The following is a 27,607-nucleotide window of genomic DNA, read 5'->3' as shown; positions in this document are numbered from 1 at the left end:
TTTTTAAAATCTTTGTAAAAGTAATTGAATTTTTGGTACTTGTCCTTTTAATAGCGCACCAGGAAGTGGGGCCAAAAATGATACACCTTCGTGCCATGTGCTGATCACTGATCATAACTACCTGGTTTGGTGAATCTCTGCACAACCGTTTATTGTGCTGCAAATGAGTCTCCAAAAGTGCTCTACTTTTTCAAGATGGTGCAACTGGCAGTACCGAAAGATGCCATACGGACGGACATAACAGAGAGATGTGGCCGATTCCAATATCCCGTCCCCCCACCCCCTCGTTTATTTGAAAAGGCGTGGGGTTAACTAGGTCAAAAATATGTCATGAAGGCCCAATAAGGCATGGCCTGGCAAAAAGTTCCTCTGACTAGCTTCACTTTTGTTCCTCTTTTACAGCTTCCTCCTATCTCTTTCTCCATGAGGTTTGCAGCTGACGGGCAGTGTCGGTGTGAGGGAATTGACTAAATAAAACGATCGAGGTGGGTTTGGGGGGGGGGGGGGGGGTGCTGGAGGTGTTCTACAGCAATATGAAGCCTGGGGACTGACACAAGGCCAGCATCGCATTGGGTTGACCTTACTTGGTCGGTTATTAGAGTTCCAAGCCTTCCAGGCTGGGAAAGAAGGAACCACCTTTCGAGGCCATTTTTCCCCACAGGGTGAGGGTTGGCCTTTTTCGGGCACCGTGGTCCCCTTTTTGATGCAATGTTTTATGGCCGGATGCCCTTCCTGCCGCCAACCCTGTTTGTCATCTCTTGCGACACACAAGGAATTACCAGTGAATTGGTAGTCAATTTGCCGACCTCGAAAGGATGACAGGCTGAGTCAACCACCCTGGTGTTAATTCAGCGATCGACCGGGATTCGAACCCAGGATCCTAGGATCCCAAGCCTGCCCCTAACCGCTAAGCCAACACTTCCAGCCTGGGAAATGTATTATTATTGTTCAGATTATTTGTTATTAGTCCCCTCCCGATTTCATCGGAGGGGACTATAGACGTTGTTCTCTGTCTGTCCGTCCGACCTGTGATTTTTCAGACTTTCTTTTCTCATACGCTTTACCATATTCAACAGAAACTTGGTGTGTGGCTTTATTATGATAGTTACAGAAAAAAGTTTTGAGTATCAGGGCATTTCGTCAATTTTTCAGAGTTATGGCCTTTTTGGACTTCAAAAATATCACATCAGTCGAGGATGTGTTTTGCAAAGTAATTCTCGCTCTGAATATTTTTTGTATGTTTTTTGCGGGTTTATTCGCTTTCAAATTCATTTTCTCTGCAACCGTTGGTCTGATTGACACGAAATAAATTTTCACCATCGTATGCAGTCTACTCATGTAGAATTTTGTGATAATTATGACGTCATAGGTCACGTGATGTGGCCGTCATGTTGGAAAAAAGGAAAAACTTTGGACCTCTGTATTTCCGAAACCTTTCCATGGGAAAAAAATTGAAACATGGCTCATTGTCAAGTGCTCCTCATGGAGAATAAATGTTGTTCACCATGACGTCATAATTTTGACCAGTAAAGCACTTTACCCGATCATTGAAAATTGTTGAGGGTGATCTGCACAAAAATTGTAGTTTATGACGTTATAGGTCACGTGCTTCAGCAGCCATATTAGATAGAACATAAACTTTAAAAACTACAGAATGGGTGACCAGATCGATCAAGGAGAAACTTCACACACATGTTCCACAAGCCGTGAGGATATCTTGGGATGTTCACCAATAAATCGTAGGTTACATGATCTCGCCATGTTCGGTCAAAGGACAATATATAAATAAATATTTATCTGAAACGGCTTAAGATATTGAAGTCAAACTTTACATGTATGATCCAGTCGTCAAGTGGAATGCATGTTTTAAAATTTAAACATTATCGGTTGCACAGTCTGGCAGCCAAAAAAATTTAATTACTTGAAGAAGAAACCTTGTACTGTATTATCTTCTCCAGAACGGCTTACAAGATTGATGTGAAGGGGTTAATTTGCTACAACCTCCATCGTGTGTCACTTCGGCCCTCTGTCAAGTTTGTTTGCGATTGGATAAGTAACGACTGAATGTATCATGGTCAAAAAGAACAGACAGACAGACACCAAATTGCTCATTGTAATGTGATAGTTTGATAATTTAAACGTCATAAGTCACATGGTCTGGCAGCCATTTTAAAAATTATTTTGAATCTGGATTTCTTTTTGGAAATTTAAAATCCAATTGTGAATTCATTTTTTATAAAGAAGACGTCATGGGTCACGTGTCCGATCAAAGCGGAGCATCTTGGAATCCGGTCCTAAATACCCGCAGTTATAAAGTGGCCCATTGAGTTATTATTATTATTGATGTATTATTATTGTTATTGATGTCATCATCATCATCATCATCATCATCATCTGAGGCAGGGTGAACATCATCGTTGTCGTGGTTTATAGAACATTGCAAATCCCATTGATTCCTCCATATCATTCTGAATGATTAATCATTCATACTTCATTAGCATGTAATTATACGAAAAAGTAGAAAAATTAAGTCCTTACTAAAGGCCACCTCACCGCCTTCGCTGCACATATTTTATCCGATTGTTTTGTTGCCATGGATACGGAAGATCCCACCACTGCCCCCTCCCGATCCCCACCTCAACCATCCCCCTTGCTTGCTAACAAACAATCGGGTCTGGAAAGATAATCCATTTGATGATATCCAATGAATTTTATTTCCCTGCAGGACACCAGATATCCGCTTTTGAAAGATCCGTTTGAGGAATCCATGGGTCCAGCTACTTGGTCTATCATCTCTTTGGAAAATCTAACACCACAGAGGTCCAAATGTTTAGTATTAACTTCTGTCTGACTATTAACTTCTGTCTGACCATCCGTCTTTCTGTCCACAAGCGTCAAGTTATGAGAGAGGAACAGATTCTTTAAATGGAATGTTAAATTTTGAACATGAATCGGAAAACCAACCTGTAGTTTAACAGTATTTGGGTTCTCAATTTATCCCGAACGCACATGAGCAGAGACGAACGAGATAACATATTTTTACTCTGTCCCCCCTGTCTGACAGTCAAACAAAATTGAAAATCATTCCAAGCAAGAAACTTCCTGTTTTTAAGGACGCAAACAACAGGCAACAGACTAGTTTAACGTGTTAGATTGGGTGGTGTAGTAGCCAATGTGTCAACGGCAGTAAACTTCGAGAATTAATTATTTATACAACCTTTTGTCTTATTTCAATTTAATTATACAATAAACTGCGTGGGGTAACGTGTGATATGTACCCTAGTTTTTGTTGTTGTTGGCCTTGCTCCAGCTTCCTCTTAAGGTAACTTCACAACCCTTTGTCTTACCACAAATTAAGAAAAAAACACATTTTCAGGCCTTAAAAGTTTTTAAAATTGTTATTTTCATTATCATTTACATGTCAGGGTGTGTTATGACTCGACCTCAACCACTCGGGCCTGGCATGCGCTGAACCGAGTGAGGTTGGTAAGGCCAGATTATGCAAGCGACATTCATGTAGCAACTTCTCGTGCGGCTCGTCATCCAAATAGATGCACAGCTGCTCGTTAATGCGAAACCTTTTGCAACATATCAAACCACTGCTTGGAGTTACGTGAATCCATAATCGCAAGAAATGCGAGATCGGCAGAGCGGACAACGCAGAAGCACAGATGTATTGAGATGAAAGAAAAAGGTTCAAAATCGAAAAACAATAGACTTTCTGAGCCTCTCTGACTTCTACTTTAATGGCTCCAATTGCTCCCACCTTCTTGAGGGGTCAGTCGGGGAACTTTTTTTGTCCAAAGTCTTTAACAAACTGACCAGGTCTGACATTCGAATGACTGAAGGTGATTTGGTCGGGAATTTTTAGTTTCTTCAATTTTGGGACGATGACTCTCGTACTCTCCGCAAAAGACCAGTGCGACCTTTCACAACCATTCCTGACAGGTGGATCCTGACGTCCACTTGGCAGCCTCACCTTGCATGCAAAAAAACCAGGGAAGACAGTTAAGATTGAAACCCATGCTAGATAGCTCAAAGGTAAGTGCACGTATCTCTAAGCTATCCTACCATCCCATACTTCCTGATCCTCAGCCCCTTTAAATTTATTTTTTGACAAAATCCTCGAGTTGTTTGAGCCCTTGTGTATTCTGCTCTGTGATCGTCCAAACTATTGTGGCTTTGCAATACTAGGGCATTGCCCGTACTATATCTATATCTAAAATTATATCCCCCCCCTCTATTTACATGAAATGGTTTGGTCCAAAGCGAACGGCTTGCGAGTACGGTGACAATCCCCCCCCTCTATTTACATGCAATGGTTTGGTCCAAAGCGAACGGCTTCCGGAGTTTGGTAAAGAAATCGCCATCGCGTGCACAAACGCGCAGGAAAGCGAATGAATCGCAAATTCGGTTTTATTAGTTTTAAAACATAGTTTAACGCCAACATAGTTTGCAAACGTGAAATAAATGAATACGCTCTCAAATGTGCCATCCGAGGCAGAGTGTGTCCTCCACGTTCGGCACACGCGATCGTTCGCTGCTCTCTGATTGGTTGAATCGTTTTTTGGACATAGCTCGGTAAGTAATTGTCCGATTAATATGAAACCTTGAAAAGGCACATCCTCGGGTCCCCAGCAATATACCTGGCAAGTTAAAAGTATATCGGACCCGTGGTTGTCGAGAAACAGCGGTCACAGACAAACAGACGTACAGACGTACAAACGTACAAACGTACAGACAGAGATTACTGGAATTATAGATAGATTATGTGTATCAGGCCATGACAGAGTTGTCTCTTCCTCCTTGCTCAGCTTTATTTTTCTTGACGTTAACACAAAGAAAGCAAAATGGTTGGTTCGGGTTAAACTGTGGTGATTAGAGGAAACAGTCTTTGATGTCAAGCTCTGGTTGGTCAACGAGGTCATTTTTCCCAGCAGGCTTTGAGGGTGTGAATGCAGGTATAACTGGATCGGAACCTAACACCTACAATTAGGTGCCCATAAATTTGTTGGTCGATTGATTCCAAAATGTGGAAGGAGAAACGCCCTTTTGTCTCGTGGCATTGCTCGACTGCGTTTCGGGTGATGCGGTGTCGCCAGCACACCCGGTTGCCAATTGACACAGCTGGCTTATTGCCTTGCTGACGTCGGCCTAGCTTATTGGCAAAGAAAAGATGGATCATCATGCCTCACGGCCCTCCAGGAAAGTCGTACTCATTTAAAGTCCCCGTTTTAGGGTATTGTTTTGAGCTTGCGCAGCCAGCCGGAGGTATATTGTACCGAGGCGATGATGTAGAAATGAGGACTCTGTGGTTTTGGCAGCTAGAGTTGGCCTTTGCCTGCAGCTAGTTTTGTTGTGGATATATAATTATCTTAAAATTATTTTTTCTTGTTGCTCAACTACATTCATTGGAGAAACCTTCTTTGCCAGGTTATCCACAAAATGGTTCCAACTTTATTTCCATGACAACTATTCTGTTCCATCAAAACTTGACTTGCTGTCCATATATATATATATATATATATATATATACACACACACACAGACTTGGCATTTAATATGGAATATAATATAATTCATTTAATATGTGACCTTTAAAAGAAAGAAAAACCACTTGACATTTCGAAACAAATAAATTGATCCTTGAAAGTGATGTAAACTGATATCGAACTCAATTCATGGACAGTACTGTGTTAAACTTCTGTACGTTTTCCAGAAGTATCTCTTTATTTTGCACATTAGCCAAAAAATTTTTTAACAAAAGTTAAATTACGACTGGGATTACAGACAGTAAAATTACAGTTCAGTACTTCGTGTAACCCCCACGAGCACTCAGGAGAACACGTACACGTTGAGGCATGCTGTTCATGAGATTTGCCAAGGTTTGGACAGGAATCACTTGCCATGCAGTGACAACGGCCTGCTGCAATCACGCACAGAGGTCGGCTGCTGGTCCAAGTGGTCGATTTGACGCGTTAATTCTGCCCACAAGTTCTCTATCGGATTCATATGCGGGGACATGGCAGGCCACTCCATATGCTCTACACCACGGTCAGCAAGAAAGTGTTGGATCATGCGAGCTCGATGAGGCCATACATTGTCATCTTGGAAGACAGAGTTTCCTCAAAAGGCTGCACGAGCAAATGGAAGCAATGTTTCTTCCAGAATGGCCCTGCACTTGAACTGGTTCAGGTTTCCATTCAGAACAACCAGGTCAGTTTTGCCGCCTGCATGAAAAGCAGCCCAAACGGTCACCCCACCACCTCCAGCTTGGACTCTTGGCACTATACAATCTTTGTTGTCGGCTTCATGCACTTGTCTGCACACTCGGACGCGGCCATCTTGACGATAGGCCAGAAATCTAGACTCGTCACTGAAGATCACGTGATTCCAGTGTCCTGGCTGCCATTTGACGGTGCTCTCTGGCCCACTGCAATCGGCGCTGGCGGTGTTGTCTGATCAGGCGTGGCTTTCTCAGGGGATGCCTGGCACGATAGCCTGCTTGAACCAGTCGTTGGTTGAATAGCCTTCTGGATACAGGCACATTTGCCAGTTGCTGCCACTCAGCCCCAAGCCGATTAGCTGACTTGGTACGGCCATTGCAGACTAACCGGTGCAGCTGGCGATCATCCCTCCTTGTGGTTCTGCGGGAACGTCCTGGCCTCGGTATTGGAGTAGAGACACCCCTCTGAGCATTTCGTTTCAGGATGTTTGACACCTGACCTTGAGTGATGCCATACTGCCGAGCAATAGCATGCTGTTTCATGCCGTAATTTCGTAAAGCCACCACTCCATGACAAACAGCATTGTCGAGTTGACGGACTATCTCCAGAGGAAGCGGCGATAACCTTTGGAGATGTGCAGCAGTTGTTTTCCACCAATACAGAACGCAACAACCCTTGTATATCCGACTGTGAAGCCAATCATCAAATGCGCCTGTCCGTACATTTTGCCACGCCACCTGTGATATAATCCTGTTGTTGACTTCTTGCTGCGACAGACAATCAGTGACATGGTTCTTTTAACAAATAAATCACCAAAGTGTAAAAGAAACTCACTAGATTGATATACTGAGTTAAGAAAGTAAACCCAAGTCAAGAAAAAAAAAATATTCCATATTAAATGCCAAGTCTGTATATATGCCTTCGCCCTCACTTAGACATTCTTGCCGTTTTTGTCGCTGACGAGGAGCAGGTGTATGGCTTTTGTGAGCAAAGAGTTGTTAGGATGGTACAGTATGGGATTCGAAGGATGATTGAGGTTTGGGGTTCTTTTAATGAACCTACCTTGTACGAACAATCGGAAGACCGCCATGTTGCATGGCAACTTGCTCCAGTGAAGATCCACGAACATTACGTGAAAGACCATCCAAGTCCTTGATGGTGAAATAGCAGGTGCAAATGGAATTATTTTTTTGTAGTTACAAAGAAGCAGCAGGGTGTGTGTGCATTCACAGACCACATCTTTAGATCCCTGGACTACAAACATTCCCGAGTACAATGCAGAAGACAATTGTATCCTTGCTTCAAAACTTTGTGTTCACCACGAAGACCCATGGAGTCTATCGCGTTACCCCGTTCTGTGCTGCCTTTTATTTTTCTTTTCCTCTACTTTTACTTGACCATTTGCCCCAATTTTTTCATGCTTTAACAATCCCTTGAAGATCGACGAAACTCCATCTTTAACTTCAAAGCGACTATGTACAGGTGACAGCTCACCATCAATTCTAGCGTGTCCAAATATGTTTTCACACTTGCTTTAAGGGATATCCGACTCCAAACCTCCCCCAATCCCTTACACTGAAGATGGGTGGAAAAGGCAATGCTCTCCTTCAATGTCATATTATATTGGGTCAGCAGTCATTTAAAGGAGGTCAGGTAGACCTCGGGATGGGCGATGTTTTGCCATTGTGGATCGCTGTAGCACTCGAAAACAAATCCAAGGCTTCCACAGAATTCTCATTCCAGCCCTATGGCTGGTTATCTGTCCTGGCATGCATTCCTGTTCTGACGGTTTACTGATCTCCCACCCACCCTCCATTGCCTTGAACATGTCGTGTTCCACAAGGTTGAAGAGTTGGAGTTCACTGTGTTTTGGGGATAATTTCCCAGTTGAAAGTAGAGACTGATGCATTAAGGACATTGTAACTCCAGTTTAACTTTTAATGCTTTAATGGGAATTGTTTTTGGTTAAAAACTCTTGAGCGATCTTGCTCGAGGCTCACATAGGACGAGGGCACTACCTCAAGTCGTCTCCAAACATGCAGGTTGCTGCACAAGTCTGCAGTATGTTAAGGAGCTTGCAACCATTAGCTATCCCTCAAGTACCCTGGGTCGTCCGAGGCGATCCTGCGCCGGTGAGAATTGGTATTATGATCCAGACAGAGCACAGACACCATGTCTGGGGTGGGAAGGAACTTTTCTACCTCAACATCAGAGAATAAACTACACGTCCATTTCATAAAGAGAAAGATGAATGAACATCAAACTTCAAAACTCCTTGCACTGGACCCATCTGGAAGTTATTCAGCCTTCATATGGCATGGCCAGGAAAGGTCATTTCTCCGAACACACCATAGTGTTATGGTCTGTGGAAACGGAGCCAGATCTCAGAAGGACCTGACCGGTGACATAGGTATGTCGATTTGAAAGAAGTAGAACCATATTTGACCTTTTATGAGAACGAGTAAGATGAGGTGAATCAAGATGAGAACAATACCTGCAAATCAAGGCAGGCCGGTTTTCAAAGTCAAGTACGGAAGACCTTGATAGAAGTTACAATGAGACCAACATTGACAGGTGTGCGTGTCTGTGTTACCACACATATTCCCACACATACTGTTGGCGATAAAGATCTTTCAGACATTGTTGCAACGCTCGAGTGAAACGCAACTTATCAGTGTTGCCTCATTGTCCTAAAATATTTGCTATTTCTTTACGGCTCAGCGTCGATGTATTGTTAAACAAACGTCAAGTGGTCGTTATTTTTTCTCTGGACATTGCATAAGTATCTTCCTTTCAAGCCACAATAGAAGTGAACCAGTTTTAGCTATTTTCAGGCCTCTGTAAAAATCGGACCACCCCCAGAAATAGTTCTGTCTTCTAAAAGGGTAATACTGAGGCCTACGTCTTGGACAAAGCGAAATGGTGGATTCCGAATGACGAGAAGCCTTCGTCATCTTCACTGCAAGGAACAAACGAGCTGCCATGTTGGGCCGAATGAAAGGAGGGAGTAGTGGAATTAACAGCGGTTAAATGGCCGCCGTTCCTGGCCGGCGAGTGAATTCTTTTCTGGGAGCGGGGAGAGGGGGGGGATCCTTGGTTTCTCCTCCGAGCAGATAGACCATCTGCTACCCGCGTGGCTCAAAGGCAAAGTGCACACCGAGCACGCAAAGCCGGTTCCTTGCCCAGAGGCCACGGCTCGGGGGACTCTGCTTTCTTACTTGTCATGTACATAAATCAAATGCAAATGCGTAAAGTTCATGGAAATTTGTGATGGACTTTTTAAAATCTCTCTCATCTCGATGTGATATTCAAGGCATGTTGATTTCATGTTCGATCACATGTGTATAGACCGATGGGTGCCAGTATCCCGAACTGTGTATGTTTTTTGTTTTTTTTGTGGTTTAAAAGACTGTTTCATGCAGTTTTTGCCCAAAAACAACAGGCTTTCTAAAATGTGCCATTTCGGTTTATAAAAAAACCTAAATCTGCAAATCAAGTGGTGGGGTTGGTTTGGTAATAATAGGCCATTGATCTTTAACCAATTTGTACATGCGAGCAGTTGCAGTATGGCACTTCCTTTCGGATTTTATCACGGTTTGTTAACATGAGGCAAGCAATGGTGTCTGCCTACATAATGTCTGTAACTTATTAATGTGATTTTCAAACCGAATTTGCATTCTCTCTAAGGTACTATTAATTTTGCAACGAGTCATAATCATTTGCCTTGGCAGCCATTTTCAAAAAATTACCCTTTTGCGTAACCAAGATATGCAAATTTTTATCTGTACTTCTGCCACCTAAGGTTGCAGGAGGTCATGTTTTCCCCCTGTCTGTTTGTCTGTGAGCACAACATCTTCTTCACCATTGAGTGATAGGGCCGAAAACGATATATAGCACAATACCTCAAAGTTGTGGATGGGTTAGAACAAAACCTGGTGGATGAGTTAGGTGTGTGTGTTGTGTGTTTTTATTTATTTATTTATTTTAAGCTCACCTGGACTTATTCCGGTGAACTTATGCAATCGAGCAGTTTCTGTTGGTAAGTCAGTGAGTGAGTGAATCTCTAAACACTTCAGTCATTATCGACTGAACGAAACACACAATTTGGATTAAACTTGGCCATAAGCTTCATATCTGATGCTTAACAGGTGACCGCATCAAAATCTGCACTCACTAACAGGTTGAAATCAGGCCTAAAACGCTAAAAAAAAAATCCTGCCATATCCTACAGGGGGTGTTGCATCAGCAGCACAGCCATGCCCTCAACCCAAAACATGACCTGTATGTAACCTGTAAGCATGTTTTGCTGTAATCGGCATCAAGAGGGCTTCCATTCAACCAATCATGTGACCAGATTCTGCGCACGAACAAAATTTCAATCCTTTATGATGTCATTGACTGTTACTCCTGATCCAGGTGAACTTTAGGACCCGTGGTCCTATTTTTTTGTCGTCGTAGGCATTGTCTAATTTATCCCATTGAACGTCGCCTTTTTAGCTTAAATTGGCATCTGTTGGTTCGGCTTGCCAATGTGCCAGCTTGGTCACGCTGTTTATAGTAGCTTGGCTATTTTGTGGGGTCTGTGTTCAGCAAATGGTGTTTTGAGTAATAAAAGCTGTCATTGTAAATTGTGTTAACAAGGCCCTGTCAGGCAAGGCGGCTACTGTGGAACGCACGAAGGGTGGCTTTGTGAATTTTGTGTCAACGTTTCTCGATAAAACAAACATTTTTTGAGAAATCCTGTATTTCTTGATCTCTGTGCATGGTGTGTATATTTTTTTTGATGTAATAACGAGATTAAGTACTTATGGCTTGTTTACACCCAGTTTTGTCATTATGAACAGTTTCCCGAGGCCAGAACTTGCTCATTAATTGCTGCAGATACCTTTTAAAACATCCACAGCGCTCACATGAGCTAGTGTTCATTTCCTTACAACTCTGCTTTGGTTCAATGACAGAAATGTTGTTTTACTTGTAGAAGGACAAAATATAAAACAATCGAATGGTTAAAGGAAAAGTCTGATAGTCAGACTATCCCACAGGTTGTCCCATTTTGAGCTTGATTCGCCAGTACGAACTGCTGTCCTTGTGCTTTACAGGTGGGCATTGGATTACACACCGTTCTATATTTTCGGAGTTGGTCCCGTGGTTTTCAAAAAGGGCAGGACGTTGTGTGCCTGCGATGTGAAATTGAGTTTCTTCGTTAATTGCACTTTGAAATGAGCTGGGACCGGTGAAATTGTCCAAAGAAAATGAATTACAATGTATAAATGTCGATGTGACTCAGCAAATACTTCAGGTCTGGGGACATATGAGACCACGCAAAGTTTTGTGCGTTATTCCCCTATCTTATCCAAGTGGTTATCTTTTCACCCTTGTTTGTTTGTCTGTCTGTCTGTGAGAAAGATATCTCAAAAGGTTATGGACAGCTTTGGACGAAACTTGGTGGACAGGTTGGGTGTGTGATGAGGACAAAATTATTCGATTTCGGTGAAGATCTGAATCCGGTTCCGGATACAAGAATTTTTTTTTAATTGTCCCCCGTCGCACCGCGGAGCGAAAGGAGGACTATGGTTTTCCCCTCCGTCCGTGTGTCCGTCCGTGCGGGCGGGCATGCGTGCGGGAGTAAACGAAGGACCGCATTCAAATTTGGTGTGTGTGCAACCCACGTCAAAATCCAAGATGGCCGCCGCCATGTATGTCTGACGCCATGTATGTCTGAACATTGTGAGCGGAATATCTTGAAAAATAAGCGAAGTACCAACTTCTAATGAGGTATGTGGGTGTATCTAGGCATAAGGAAGAACCCTATTGAAAATTGGGTCGCCAAGCCAAAATCTAAGATGGCCACCGCCATGTATGTCTGAACATTGTGAGTGGAATATCTTGAAAAATAAGCGAAGTACCAACTTCTAATCTTGTGTGTCGGTGTATGTAGGCATAAGGAAGAACGCTATTGAAAATTGGGTCGCCACGTCAAAATCCAAGATGGCCGCCTTGCGTCTTCCACTTTGTCAACTCGCATCACTTCAACGACGGGGGACTTAGGCGTAACGCTTGTTTCCAAGTGATTCTTCACCATTGAGAGATCGGGTGAAAACAATATATAACACGATTTCTCAAAACGTTGTGGACGAGTTATGACTAAACTTGGCGGATGAGTTGGTTAGGTGACAAAAACAGGCCGATTAGATTTTACTTCAGGTCCAGATCCAGATCCGGCCTATCGGTGGGATACAAAACGTAAAATGTTCAGCCTGGTGGAGGTACGCTCTCTCCCGAATGCCATTCTAGTTCATTCTGTGGTGATGTAATCATAGAAGCCAACCACCTGAGTTTGGACTTTGTCACTTATTGATCCCCACCTCATGGCTCCCCTGAGCTTGTTCAGATCCTTTGTGAGCAGTGGAAATTTGTTGCAACAACGTCCAGCAATATCTGTGCTGTAAAAGGTGCTGTGCGTGCATCCATCCAACATTCCATTCAACCCATTGGTTGGACAGTTCACCTGAATCCACCCACAATTTCAACCTGGAAAATTATACGGCCGCCATGTAGGTACTTACTGCTGTGCGAAGCTAAAGCCATTTTCGGAACTTGAATATTTGCAATCGCCCTGCCCTCCCTATAAGTTTTCCCTTTAGTGTCAAATGACCAACGCGACGGTTAAAAGAACCTGCTAGGCATCACGGGCCTTGTGAACATATGTCTCAGCGATCGAGGAAGCTGAGGCAGCTGTCTTTTGTGTATACACCACCCATATAACTATGTGACATTCCCTCAAGCAAGGCTTTTACTGCGGAGGTTATGCGCGTCCTTGCTATTATTTCCAACTATTTTTCTCTTAAATGACTTGACCAGGAACCATAAAACCAATGTCTTTGTCCGAGGACTTTGGGGAATCTTGCAACATTGTGCGAGAAAACATCCATCATTATTTACGTTTAACGATGTGTAGGCCTATATATGCACCAGGAAGAAGACAATTGGTTTTGTGTTGTTTATTGGCACAATTAATGTGCTCATTGTCACTTGAGAGCTGCAATGCCATGAGGTTTCCCATCTCGCGGGAAGGATTGTGAGTTGGACAGGCGACCATGACTGGTTTCTGTGAAGTCTGTGATGGCATGGCGGGGGAGGTTGAGCGTTAATTAGTCCGCTGTTTCGATATGGGAATGCTCATTTGCTTTTATGAGCAGGAAGAGGGGAGGACAAACTTAGGAGGCTTGGGGTGTGGGGGGAGTTGAGGACTTTTGGTCAGGGTGGGGGGGGGGGGTATGGAGGGGTTGATGTGTTGTGGTCGAAGGTGGGCAGGGGTTTAAAGGCCTGAAGTGGGGAGGGGAGGTTGAGGGTTTGGGGAGTTTGGAGGGGGGGGGGGGGGCTCAAAGTTACATTTCATCATTTTTGAAGTCACATTTTACATTGTGTGGATGTTCCGTGGGCCCCTCCTAGTTTGTTCTGCGTTGACGATCTTCTTCCAGGAAACTATGCTCAGATTATTTATTGAGTAGTTGCATTATTGTCAGGGGTGTGGTGTTTTGTAGTTTTTCTATTTTATTTTTAAAGAATATTTGTAATATGACTCCACAGCTCTGTAAATGGAATTCCTTGATTTTTTTTTTTTTCAGTGTAATTTGAATCGTACCAGATAGGTGTGCATCGTTTACCCCCATATGCTTGTTCTTTAGTCCTGCTTTGTGGGTCGAGCAATGACGTCACATTTAGATCAAAATGGCTGTTGTCTGCCTTGGTTACTTCAATTGTCTTTAGCTCGGTCTCTGTCTCTCTTTTGTCTTACCTTCGTCTCCTCCTCCAGCTCTCAGGGCAGAAAGTTGTCTCTTTTTTAACTTTGCATGGTACCATACCATTGTACACCAAATCAAGTTGTTTTGTTTTTACCTTGTTCTCAATGACAGACAAACAGAACGCAAAATAGTTTGTGTGTTCGCACACGACATTCATCATATTTGCGTTGCTGTGTGTGCTGTTCCCGTTTCAGCACTTGCTTTGTGAGCCAAGTTTCAAATCCCAAACTTCATGTCCTTTCCTTACTATTTCTTTGTCATTGATGGGGAAGTACATCGATGTCTCCTAATGTCCTTGCGAGTTGTAATTGTCTTTCAAAGCTGGCCGTTTACGTATGAGCTTACCGACTGAGCAGCACAGTTTGTTTTCCTTTTGTAAGGTATTAAATTTATTTAAATGTAATGTATTTTTTAATGGAGTATTAAAATTAAACCTGTTGAAGTAGAATTTTTTCTTTTCATTGAAGGAAGAGCAAGAAGGACCGCGAGCGTCCAGCAGATCAGAAGAAGACGTATCTCGATGGTGACGTCATTCGAGCCCAAGTTACCGATTGTGACTTCGGTGCCTTGGTTCGACTGCCGGATGCCATTGACCACAACGAGTGGTTGGCTACACATAGTAAGTCACTGATTTAGCCACATAGGTGGCTTATACATAGTTCTGTTGTTTATCCCTCCTCCCTCACCCCCCCCCCCCCCCCACCCCCCACACCCAAACCCACCATCCATCTTTCCTGCTCTACCATGTAGGTCGTGCATTGAGCAAAGTTTAACTGGTAGGGCTAATTATTCCCTCCGCCACCAAAGCTTAGGGAGGTTATGTTTTCACCCCTGTCTGTTTGTCTGTTTGTCTGTGAACAAAATATCTCAAAGTTGTGCACGGATTCGGACGAAATTTGGCAGCGATGTAGCGTATGTGACACGATTTTGGTGAATATCAGGATTCGGATCCGGCTACTAGAATTTTTAAAGTGATTCTTCACCATTAGGAGATAGGGCCAAAATGATACATGGCAGGATATCTCAAAATGTCGTGCACGGATTTGGACGAAACTTGTTTGTGCTGAGATGACCGATTGGGGTGGTTCATATTTGGTTCTTCTTCATTTTGTCCAAATGCTTTTTCTCTCTCTCTCTCTCTCTCTGCTCAACTCATCCTGAATGTCTTGTGAGTACTGCCTTGGGCTAAGGTGTGGGATGGTGCCTGTTTACGAGGCACCTGCATTCCATGATCAAGGCAGGTTCGGTCTCGCACCAACCAAAGGGCCTTCACCTAAGCCGCGTTGTTTTGCTTCAGTAGTTAGATTGCCTTTAATCCACAACTGGCTGCCATTCCATGCCGTTTGCAGCTGCAGCGCATTATTTCTCCACGACGCTGTTTTATTCTTCACGTTGGTTTGTAATCTCCTATAGCAAGTGTCAGAAGGTGGACACGAGTCTTCCAGGGGCACAAAGTAATCCGTTCTTTTTGCATGGATCACTTTTCTAGGACCAGTTTGTTGTTATTTCCAGTGGTCAATCTTTTCTCGTATATTTGTTCCAAGGACTCTTTTTTTTTTATTTACTTGTTTATTAGTCCCCTACCGGTGTACACCGGAGGGGACTATAGGTTTGCACGCCGTCCCTCCGTCTGTCCGTCTGTCCGTCTGTCAGTCCGTCAGTCCGTCACGCAAAGAACAGTTTTCCGGACTTTTTTTCTAAACTCTTAATGCTAATGATTTCAAACTTGGCACATCGTTTCCACCTGATAAGTTACAGATCAAGTTCGAACTTCACGACGTTTCGATCGTTTTTGACAAAGTTATGGCACTTTGAACTTTGGTAATTTCCCCAACAGTTTTCCGGGCGACAGACTGCCGGTCGGGGACATGTATTGCAGCGCAATGCTCAGAATGCTTGTTTTGTGTATTGCGCCGTGAGTCTGCGTAGGGAACCTAGATCCTTGCACTAGTTTCCAACCTCAGTCGCTCGCAGACATCCCGTGAGGGACATACACGGGTAGACAAGTTGAAGGAAGGAATGTCACAGGTGAGGGAGAAATTTGAGTAGGGCAATATAATGCAGGTGTTCTTTGCGAGGCAGCCTGTCAAAAGGGAAAGAAAAGCATCCAAAGCCCCTTTTGTATTTTTTCTTTCTTGTATTGTAACAGCACCTATTAGAGCAATAAACCTTTAATGTCCCTTCACTGCCGACCAGACTCGAACCTCCGAGATTCCAACTTGAGGCAAAGCGCAGAGTGCTATGCATACCCGAGTTTGCCGTTTGTGTGAGGATGATTGTTTGTGAGCATTGGCCTCTCATCATGAAAATAGCAATCCTTCAATTTTGACGCTTCCATCGGCGTTTCTACTGAAGCCATGAAGCCAGCTGCCTTCCTGTATGATCTCCTTGCTTGGGTGCTCACGTTACGCACAATAAAACTCGTGTCTTGTAATCACATTGTCCGTGTGTTTGCCTAACATGACCAGCTTTTGTGGCTTTCGGCCTCATCATCGCGTGCGGTGCCTCGAGCCTGTGCAGGTGACACTTTGACGTGACTCACCTGTAAGGATCATTCATTTCACGTGAAATGGATCGGACAGACACGCGATCATAAAATAAAAATGGCAGGTTAAATGTGTTTTTCCTGCAAATGTCTGAACGCCATTCTCTGGCTCGCGGACTTTTAGATACTTGTATGAAGCTCGCGGACTCTTGTATGAAGGGGAAATGTACTGTGCACGCAGTTGCTGGCACACGTCGATCAACTGTCCTTTACTTTACAGACAGCCTCTGGATTTTCTCCTGGAATAAGATGCCAACAGTGGGACCTCTGTGTGCAGAGCTTCTCGAGCGATAAATCACCATTGGGCGCGTTTGTTATTCCGGCCTAACTATATTGAGGTTGATTATGAGGCAGGAATTCCAGTGTAAATGAAGTTTCTTTCTAATTGCACGTTTCATTTGTTTCTGCGAGTTCTAAAGGCCGGGATCACCATTCCTCTTTGCTTCATTGCCTCACCGCCACTCCCCCGTCCCTCTCCCTTTCACAGCCACCACATTCTTCAACCATATCAGCCTCCAGTACAGCACCATCTCGGAGTACTGCACCAGTCAGACGTGTCCAAGCATGGCTATTCCTGGCACGTAAGTGCTGCATGACCGTCCGCTGTGGATCGGGTGTCGTTCAATAAATGTATGTAACGTCCTCCAGTCTGGCGCAGGTTTTGAATATTTTTTTTGTGATTTTTTTGTGTTGTTTAAACACATAAAGCGTAATACAATATTCAGATTTTCATAATTCAGATTTTGGAGTACCATTTGACCCCGGACTTTGTGATCTTTGAACTCTTTGGATTTAAAATACATGGTGTCTCAATAAAATGTATATAGACTTGATCCCGGAAAAGAGAAACTTTACAATGTAGTCGTTCTGCACTTTATGAGTAACAGCTGACTGATGACGTGCAATCATTTCATTCCATCACACGCTAACACCACCTGTCTGTTCGGTATTAGTGACACTCATCATCGCCTCTTTCTGATGTTTAATTAACTCTTCTGAACTATTAGTCTGTTTACATTTTATTGAGACACACTGGAAATTGTAAAAAAAGAAATAAATATCCAAGCCCTGTGTCTGTGTCACACGACACTGTGACTGAGATAGTGACAGGATTGTTGGTTCCAAAAGGTGTTGGGATGGAAGCCATTTTTGGTGGTTATGGATGGACCGCTTTGTATAGATACACTCATAAATGAGGGTCAGCATGACACATACACAGACAGACACACACACACTGTACACAAAGACGTTACACACGCACACACGTGTTGTACACACACCTATATTGACGCATAGCAGTTGGCTCGAAGAGTTTGTGGTTTCATTCCCAGAAGTGTGATGATGCAACACTTCCTGTGGGGACATTTCATTTCCATATGCACGCACTGTGGTGTTGTGTGCAATGATCACGCCGCCGTGACGAACTCGGAGGTTCAGCCAAGGGAGTGGAACTGGTATTTGGTATTAGGAGGAGGAAGGAAGAGTGGTGGGGCAGTGAATTTGTCCTAGAACATGGTTCATAAGCATAAGGTTTCTCTTTGGTTCCGTAACGTTTTTTTGTCAATTCCAGTAGCGCAATTCCAGTTAAGATAACTTTCCGTTCAAAAAGGGAGAGACTATTTGTTTGGAGTCGCCAATCCATGCCGACTGTTCCAACCACCAGTTACACATACCAGGTGGTCACTGATGAAGTTGCTGTTCAGGGTGTGATTTAGCATGTTGTAATACACATGTGGTCATGCCTGAATTGTATTGAAGAATTGATTGAGCTTTGTGATTTGTCCACCTGCAATGGTGAAGTAGTAGTGGTGGTTCTTTGATGATGGAGTGGTGAGCGTTTATTTGATTGGTGGATTGTGTTTGCAGGATGCTGCACTGGCAGGATGGAGAGAAGGGCAAGAAGGTGAAATTGGCGGCACCTCAGTACGTCGACTGCGTGATGTGCTCCGTGCAGCGGCTTGTCACAAATGAAAGCATTTTCCCCACAAAATTCGGTGAGTATACGGCTATGTGTTCTCTAATCCCGTTTGTCCCTCGGGGAATGTGACGCCACTACGTGCTCAAACACGCCTCGGCCAGGGGAGGCCAGATCGTACCGTTGGATAGATCCTGGGCGCTTCTTTTTTTTTTTTTTTTTTTTTCTTTGTATACAAGATCGAGGCTCGTGAAAGAGCGAACATTAATCACACAGAAAGACAAACCGACACATAAAACATATAACATCGGGAGCGGTAGACAAGATGGGGAGAGAGGGGGAAGGACACAAACACAACATTTGAGAGCAGGGACCGAGAGACATGGAGACATGGAGACATGGAGACATCGAGAGATCTGTGAGAGGGCTTTGGGGGGTGGGGGGGCATGGGAAGGGGGCGGCATGGGAAGGGGGGGGTGGGAGAGGTATAAAACATATGGACACTGCCAGGATTTCCAGGAAAGAAGTTGGAATTTCAAACAAGGTGGATCTGGGGTGAATTAGCGGGGGTAGAAAAGATCAAGGTTTTGGATGGGGGAAGATAAGAGATGGTGGTGAACAGCTGTTTTAAACACCTGGAGGGAGGAGTGGGATTGAAGGGAGTGAGGGAGTTTGTTCCAGAGGCGGAAGAAAAGAGGAATGAAAGAGTGAAGGTGAGCAGAGAGCCGAGATTTCGGCAGTTTAACCATCAGAGGGTTGCTGGCAGATCTTGTGCGACCTGTAGGAATATTTGGGGGACAGAGCACAGAGAGAGCTGGGGGTGCAAGGCCGGAGAGGAGTCGGAAGAAGACAAAGACCACCTACCTGCCTGCGGTGAGTGGGTGAAAGGCCCTCAGAGATAACTTCATCGTGGGAGATTCCAATAATTCTGAAAGCTTTGGTTTCAACAGCGTGAAGCCGAGCTAGGTGTGAGGCAGGAGCACCGGCCCATAGGGGAGAACAGTATTCCATTGAGCTGCGGATGAAAGCCTTGTATGTGGTGAGGAGCTCAGGTGTGCCGAGGAAGGACTTCGCACGACGGAGGATGTCCAGTCGGCGACTGGCTTTGGAGGCCAGCTTGGAAATGTGGTTTTCCCAAGAAAGATCATGGCAGATAGTGAGACCCAAAAGCTTGAGCAACAGAACTTCTTGGAGAGGATTGTTGAGAAAGTAGATGGGAGCGTTGTCCAGTCGATCTTTTCGGAGAGACATAGTAAGAGTGTGAGATTTGTCAGGATTGAAAGACATGTTCCACTTGTTTGACCAGTCTGTGATTTTGTCCAAGTCTTCAGAGAGTGAGGAGGCTGCAGACTGCCGATCTGAGGGAAGAAGAATGGAGCGGCAGAGAGTGGAGTCATCAGCAAAGAGATAGAGAGGATCTTCCAGAGAGTCGGAGAGATCATTGATAAAGACCAGAAAAAGCACAGGGCCCAGAACACTGCCTTGGGGAACTCCAGCCTGAACAGGAAGGGGAGATGAGAGAAATCCATTCAGGGCCACACGTTGACTACGACCAGAGAGGAAGTCCGCAAGCCATGCGTGGAGATTTCCATGGATACCATACGAGGAGAGTTTGGTGAGCAGAGCTGGGTGCCAGACCGTATGGAAGGCACATGATATGTCAAGGGAGACAGCTCTGATTTCCTGTTTGGCATTGAGGACCTCCATCCATTGTTGAGACAGCAGAAGCAGCATGTCCAGAGTAGAGTGACCTGGTCTGAAACCAAATTGATGATCAGAGATCACGCCATTGGAGAAGAGGAAAGATTTCATATCCGAGGCAATGATGGATTCCATGACTTTGCTGATAATTGGGAGCAGGCTGATTGGTCTGTAGTTGCAAGGATCTGTTTTTGCACCTTTTTTGTGTAAAGCGGTAATGTTTGCTGATTTCCAGGATGCTGGCAGATGACCTTGAGCAAAAGAGAGGGTGAAAAGAACAGAGAGAGGGTGAGATAGAGCGGCAGAGCAGGATTTTAGGACCCGTGGGCTGATGCCGTCTGGTCCAGTTGCAGAATCAGAGTCGAGGTTAGACAAAAACTCCTCCACCTTGTCAGGAGAGAAGGACACAGAGTCCAGGAGCAGTTGGGTTCGACTGGGAAAGGTGGGAACAGAGAGAGATGGGTTTGGGACTAAAGATTTTGAGGCAAACACAGAGTTGAGGCATTCGGCTTTGTCACGTGCGATGTCAACTGTGTGGCCATTTGAGGTATTAGGGAGGGGATGGAGGGGGAACAAACACCAGAAACGGATTTGACCAGACGCCACCAGGATTTGGAGGAAGGAGACAGGTTTGAGAGTTCATTCTTCAGTGTGAAGAGATAGTGCTTCCTGGCACTCCTGAGGGTAGACACACACTTGTTCTGAGCTTGGTCGGCTTGAGTTAACACACGAGTTGCAATTCTCATCTCTGATCAAATGGTGGCGATGTTTTGTGATATATCGCCCCACCTGCGATGCACCAATCCGACAGATTATAGTCGGGTGGAGAATCAAACCCAGACGAGGCCGCTTTAACTTAGGTTTTCTCCCATTCTAGCATCCTGTTGAAAAGTAAGCCAGTAATCATACTTGTAGTTTGCATTTAGTCAGGTTCACTATGTTAACAAATATAATTTCGTTCAAAATTTTGGGAGATTAGCAAACCTGAACATTTTTGGAATCATCAGAGCATGGGGAATTGAAAGCTGTGAAAGCTGTGAAAACATTTTGCTACCTCGGAGACATGCTGAATGGAGAAGGTGGATCAGACTCGGCAATGGTTGCGAGAGTGAGATGTGCATGGAAGAAGTTTTGGGAACTGAGTGGCGTGCTGACGAGGAGGGGCGTGTCGTTGAAGCTGAAGGGAAAGGTGTATGCTGCATGTGTGAGAAGTGCTATGATTTATGGGAGCGAGACATGGGTAATGAACGTAGAGCAGCACGAAGGCTGGAAAGGGTGGAAATGCGAATGGTTCGATGGATGTGCGGAGTATCGTTGAGAGAGAGGAAGACAAATGATGAATTGCGAAAGATGATGGGAATAGAGCCTGTGATTGATGCTGTGAAGAGGAACAGGTTGAGATGGTTTGGTCATGTGTTGAGGATGGATGAAAGTGACTGATTGAGAAGAGTGATGGAAATGAATATAGAAGGAAGTAGAGGACGGGGAAGACCGAGAAAGACTTGGCTGAAGATGGTCGAAGAAGAAATGCGGGCAAGGGGGTTAACAAGGAGAGATGCAGAAAATAGGGCAAAATGGAGAAGATTGTCATGGGGACCGCAAGGCTAACCCCCGCTCTAGCAGGGAAAATGGCCTTAAAATGCCTGTTGTTTTGTTGTTGTAGAGCATGCAGAATCCGAAAATCAATGTTGGCATTTGCACAGACACCTGCATGGCCGCCATTTTGGATTTTCAAAATGGCCGCCATAAAATACATATTTTGCGCTATCTCGGCTTCTAGTCAACCTAGAAACTTAATTAAATATGCTAATCCTATGTTTTCTGGGTCAAGGAATCCAATAAAGGCCTCAAAATAGTGCTCAGGATTATAGAAAAGCAGCAAACAAAGGTAATTGAATACCATTGTCTTTATATTTGTGATATAACTGTATTACTTAATACATGATATTGCAAGTCCTTTGAAGTTATAGGTATGGGTTTATAAAGCAAGAAAGCAGCCTTGTTAGTATCAGATTGAACTACAAGTCCTATACACAGGATCTACTAGGTCTACACCGTTCAGGAATATGCTTTTACAGATCTTCATCACTGTCCTGTCATTTTCGGCAAAATTAATTCGCAAATGCCAACATTAATTTTTGGATTCCTCATGCTCTGAATATTCCATAAATGTGTAGTTTTGCTAATCTCCAAAAAATTTGAACAAAAAAACATAGTAAACCTGACTAATTGTAGTTTACAGCAGAATAATGATGGATTTTGCACTATTTCTTTCTGTGCAGGCCAGGAGTTTCCTCCAGCATTCAGCACCTACATCCAGCGCATCTTCCGGCTGTGCTTCCACGTGCTCGCACACCTGTACCACTCGCATTTCCGCGAGACCGTGGCGCTGGATCTCCACTCGCATCTCAATAGCCTCTACGTTCACTTCGTCACATTCGCCCTCCAGTTCTCCCTGTTACCGCCCGCGGAGCTTGCGCCTCTTTCCGACCTGACCGACGCTCTGTGCATCCCCTCCGCCTCATCGCCACACCACCGCGCTCCTCAAACATAAGGCAGCTCCATGAGCCGGCGTCGACATTCAAACATTGAGCCCACTGAGGTTCGATTCATGGCTTCGCTGTTTTGAACCAAAAGCTGCTGGTTATTCCTCTTATTTCTTTCACATTCTTATGGCAAACGAATGTCTGTTGCCTTTGTTTATCTTTTTTATATTTGACTCGAGGCGTGACTATTCGAGGTTGACTCGAGGCGAGGGTTTTGTAGAGTGCTGGTCACCACCATTTTTGTTGCTGAGCTGGTTTCAGTCATTTGAGTTATTTAATAAGTAGCATTCGATCCGCATCGTCCAAAATGAGTTCGCTTTCATTTCCTTGATTCTGATCCGTTTCTTTGGGACGTGGTCTGGGGATGCGCTCGCATTCATGGTGGCCTCCTAGACTTGCGACATCGAGGACATATTTTTTTCCACATGGTCGTTTGGCCTGCTGCATGTCGGCGGCATGCCTTTTGCATCCCCTCCTGGCAGTCACAACAAATGGTGTCTGCCTTCCCCAACTAGCATTCCCTATTTGTGACGCTCTTGCATCCGGACACGATCCCATTGCGAATTTGTGCTCCGAGCATGCTAGCTGAGCTGGACTCGTGAGCCGGACTCCTGTATTCCTGTGCAATTGCAAAGTAGAAAATTCCCAATACTCTGGAGGTGGCAACTTATTACTGAGCACAAAGTAAAATGCTTTTAAGTCATTTTTGTGCCCTAACAACATATCGCAATTGCCTCTGCGTGACTTCCATGACAGCCGCTTGGTTTATCTAGAGTCTAGACCTTATTTGTGCCTTATAACTATCCAGCCGTATGGGTGTTGATTTTATTTTTGTGATAGAGTGTCACCGTCCCCCTAACTAATCAGGATTTTCACTGCCAAACCTTATTTTGTTGGGCCTACACCTTCAGGCCTTGCCTACACCTCCGGTCCTAGCGCTGACTAATTGTCACTCTGTTTTAGGAACGGTCCACCCGATTCCCACCAACAGTGTCTTGCGAGCCGGGGCCGACATTTATTCAAGTGCACTTTGCCGTAAGATCTCCGCAATCGTTCCCAACTCCTGTCTTGAGCGAAAAGCACAAGCGCCTCCAAAGGACCGATTGTCATGCCACTCTTTCAAAACGTCCATGTTCGAAACGCAGAATGCATTCTTCCACCAACATTTGCATCCAGGTCTGTTGTTTCGAATCGGATCTCCTCCCAAGCCACTTTGGTGACCCACACAATTTCTCCAAGGGCCGTGGAATTTTATGATTATCGAGCGGAGCAAAAGAGCGTCTTTCGGTTTCGAGACTTTGAATGCTTTGTGATCGAGCTTACATGGTCCAGGCCTGTGGAGGAGCTTCGAGGTCTTTTGATCCCTGGTTTGCTGCAGCCTTTTCGGTTCAGCATTCGCCACTTTGTTGCCTGAACATCTTGACATATTTGGCGAATTTGATGAAATGTAAGAACACGTGACACGTTTTTCTTTTCAATCTGGATCTTAAAGGGTTTCACATGAGTTTTTCCTCTACGGCAATACGCTTGGTATCTACGAGACGTCTTGCGTTAAACGTCCAACCAGCGCCCTCTGCTGTGCCTTCCATTCGTGTCCGAAAAGCTAACCGTGCCTCTTTCCTCTCTGAACGGTGCTCCTGAGGGACGTCCAACCCAGGAATGCAGGTGTCTCAAAACGTGCCTTTTAGCATTTTACTTTTCCTGTCGGAAAATTATACGAATCAAAAAGCTGCCGATTGTTTCGAGTCGACGACGTTCATAGACGCAACAAAGCACCAATCTTGTACGATTCGTTTTGGAGTTGTATATTTGTCGTCGCATACATTCCGCAGACAACACCATTATAAAACGCCTCACGTGGCCCATTGGCAACGACGGTACGCTTGGCGATGGTCATGGAGAATAATGACGTCACTGTCCGAAGGCGTTGACGTGCACGACAGGTGCACTGACGTCACTGAACCTTATTGTAGCAGGTTCGGCAAAGGCCATGTCACTTGCCATCAACTTAGACGTGCAGTTTTTATTGCTGGCAAGCTTTGTTGCTTTCCGATCATTATCCGGCAGCGTTGTGAAACTTCCATTATCGTTTAATCGTTCGGCATTTCCATTGAATGGTTTTTTTTCTTCATTTATCAATCGTATAATTTTTTTTTAAAGTTTATTACGTATATCTTGATTTGGTGGTCGGGGGATTTGAGGGGGTGGACCTCAGTGTGACTTTCATGGAAGATGTACCAAGTGTGATAAATAAATAAAATAATTTTTTTTTTCTGTACGCATGCTTCAGTGTACATAGTGTATTTTTTACCTGTATCACCAATCATTTGAAGCGTTGCTCGTTACCATGTTTAAATGTGTTCCACTTTGAGCTTGCACTGTGGGACTGCCTGCCTGATCGGTGTGAGTGACCTGGGTTTTCTTTAGGGTTCAAATATGTCTACATTTTAAATTGTTTGTTCGTAGAGGCTCCTTGTGCAGATTGAAAGCGGCCATTTTGTGCTGCCCTTGTTCATTACGTCACATTCTTTTTAAGCTGAATGTTACCACAGTAATGTATTGCGTAATAAAGTTTGTGTTTTTTTTGGGTTTTTTTCTTCTAAAGCTTCTTCTGTGATTGATTGTTGTGCTGTGGGTGGGGCATCACATCCATTTGTGCAGACAATTACTACTACTACAACTGCCAGGCCATGTATTCCCACTTTGTGTGGTTGGAACGGTTTTCTTCCAAGTCTTTCATGAACCAGATGGCTAGGCCTGACGTTCGATTTGAGCTGATTTGGGCAAGTCTTGAGTAAGCAATGATAGCTTGTTTCCTCTTAGCGAAAGACACCTTGGGATATTTAACTCCAGGCCTAACGTTCCGCAGAGGGATTGTGTACTTGATGTTGCAACCCTGAACGCACTGCTGGCAAAGCACCAGGCACTTCATATTCGGGTCGGGGATCGAACCAAGGCCACACAACGCAAAGTTAGGTATGCTACCTCTGCACTCTTTTCGGACAACTGATGATTCCAACCTGTAATTGTACATCTCAAATGTATTATCCTGCGACCTGGTGACAGACAGGTTGTTTGGCAATTTGCAACTGAATATTTACCTGTTAAAACTCGTTTGTTGTCACATGCAGGTAACTCATGGATTTGTGGTCAACTTGGAATGTGCACTGCCATTTCGTAGGTATTTAGATTGTCCCTTCTACCGAATCATCACCAATGAAAGTCTCCTCAACAGTTGCATCCTTCGCTAAACTTTATGCAATATCTACTAGTGGAGTAGTGGGTACTGCAAAGGTTGGTATCCCGTGCAGGTGTACAAGATCGAGGCTCGTGTAAGAGCGAACATTGATCAATAAAAAAGACAAACTGACACATAAAACATATGATAAAGGGACAAGAGAAGATGGAGACCAGGGACATCGGGAGATCTGTGGGAGGGAGAAGGCTTGGGGGGAGGAGGCATGGGAAGGGGGGGGGGGGGGGGAGGGTCGAGAGATTTAAAAAAAACAAAAAAAACGGACACTGCTGGGACTTCCAGGAAAGAAGTTGGTATTTCAAAAACGTGTATCTGGGGTGACTTAGCGGGAGTAGAAAAGATCAAGGTTTTGGATGGGGGAAGATAAGAGATGGTGGTGAACACCTGTTTTAAAGACCTGGAGGGAGGAGTGGGATTGAAGGGAGTGGGGGAGTTTGTTCCAGAGGTGGGAGAAAGGGAATGAAGGAGTGAAGGTGAGCAGAGAGTCTTGATTTTGGCAGTTTAACCATAAGAGGGTTGCAGGCAGATCTTGTGCGACCTGAAGGAATATTTGGGGGACAGAGCCCAGAGAGAGCTGGGGGAGCAAGGCCAGAGAGGAGTCGGTAGAAGATAGAAAGACCACCAACCTGCCTGCGGTGAGTAAGTGAAAGACCCTCAGAATCAGCTTCATCGCAGGAGATACAGTAGCGACCTATGGGTCCCCCAAGCAAGACCAGCATCAGAATCTCCTTGCTCCAGCCGGTGACATCACCGGCGGGGATCCGCGGCGCCAGAGTGGCTGGTCACGTGACCACCAAAGCATGCCGCGCATGCGGGTATAATCAGCTACACCTGTCGATCACGTGACCACCGAAGCACACCTCGCTTGAGAGGCGTGGCTTTCGGTTTCGGGTTGTGCTTTATAATGCAGCCCGATAAACGGGCTTTTCAGTGTTCCCGAGTTGGTTTTACGAATAAACATCTTCTCGGACGAGTTTGTGCCTTGCCATCCTTTTGTCCGTATTCTGCTGGAGCCTGGACTCCTTCACTGGTGACCCCGAATTTGAACACGCAACCCCGACTGCCCCCGCACGGATGCGGGGGCTGCGAACGGACACGGCAAGCACGCCCTAGCCAGGGAAGCCACCTAAGCTGGTGACGCCGGCTTCTCCCGCACGGCTTCGGGCGCAGTTTCGAACGCGGTTTCGAAATGCCGGAGTTTCGGAAACGACGATGGCCATGACTATGAGGTTCGCGCACCACGCTCAGCTCCTCCTCTACGACCGGAGGGGCAAAGCTATTCCAAGACCCTCCGAAGGAACGGCTGCTTCGTCACCTTCGCGCGCACTGACGTTGGCAGAACGGCTGCTTCGTCACCTTCGCGCACACTGACGTTCGCGGCACGGCCACTTCGTCACCCTCGCGCACCTACAACTACAACCGCAACTACTTCTCCGACCCTGCAACCTCGGGAGGCCCGTGAGGAACCTCGGCAGCCTCCCCCGAGGCCTGGACCAGCCCCTCGGTTGGCTCACCCGCTTTTCGCGTGCACCGCTCGAGCCTTCTCGGCACTGCACCCGCGAACTGCAACCTCGGGAGGCCCGCGAGGAACCTCGGCAGCCTCCCCCGAAGA

At 45.1% G+C, this 27,607-nt stretch overlaps 1 protein-coding gene across 2 annotated transcripts in view; it reads left to right on the top strand.

Moving 5' to 3' along the window:
* Positions 1-25,328, top strand: part of LOC137417327 (MOB kinase activator 2) — a 100,838-nt gene extending 75,510 nt beyond the window's left edge. For both annotated transcript variants that reach the window (XM_068103179.2, XM_068103178.2), the window contains exons 2-5: positions 14,500-14,651; positions 17,065-17,158; positions 18,444-18,571; positions 22,476-25,328. In XM_068103179.2, the coding sequence (XP_067959280.1) occupies positions 14,500-14,651; positions 17,065-17,158; positions 18,444-18,571; positions 22,476-22,747 (646 nt within the window). In that variant the 3' untranslated portion in view covers positions 22,748-25,328. The remainder of the gene's footprint in view (positions 1-14,499; positions 14,652-17,064; positions 17,159-18,443; positions 18,572-22,475) is intronic.
* Positions 25,329-27,607: the final 2,279 nt, after the last annotated feature.

Source organism: Myxine glutinosa, chromosome 8 (assembly GCF_964187855.1).
Source record: "Myxine glutinosa chromosome 8, kmMyxGlut1.1, whole genome shotgun sequence".
NCBI classification, from domain to species: Eukaryota; Metazoa; Chordata; class Myxini; order Myxiniformes; family Myxinidae; genus Myxine; species Myxine glutinosa.
This window is presented reverse-complemented; position numbering and strand designations above follow the sequence as displayed.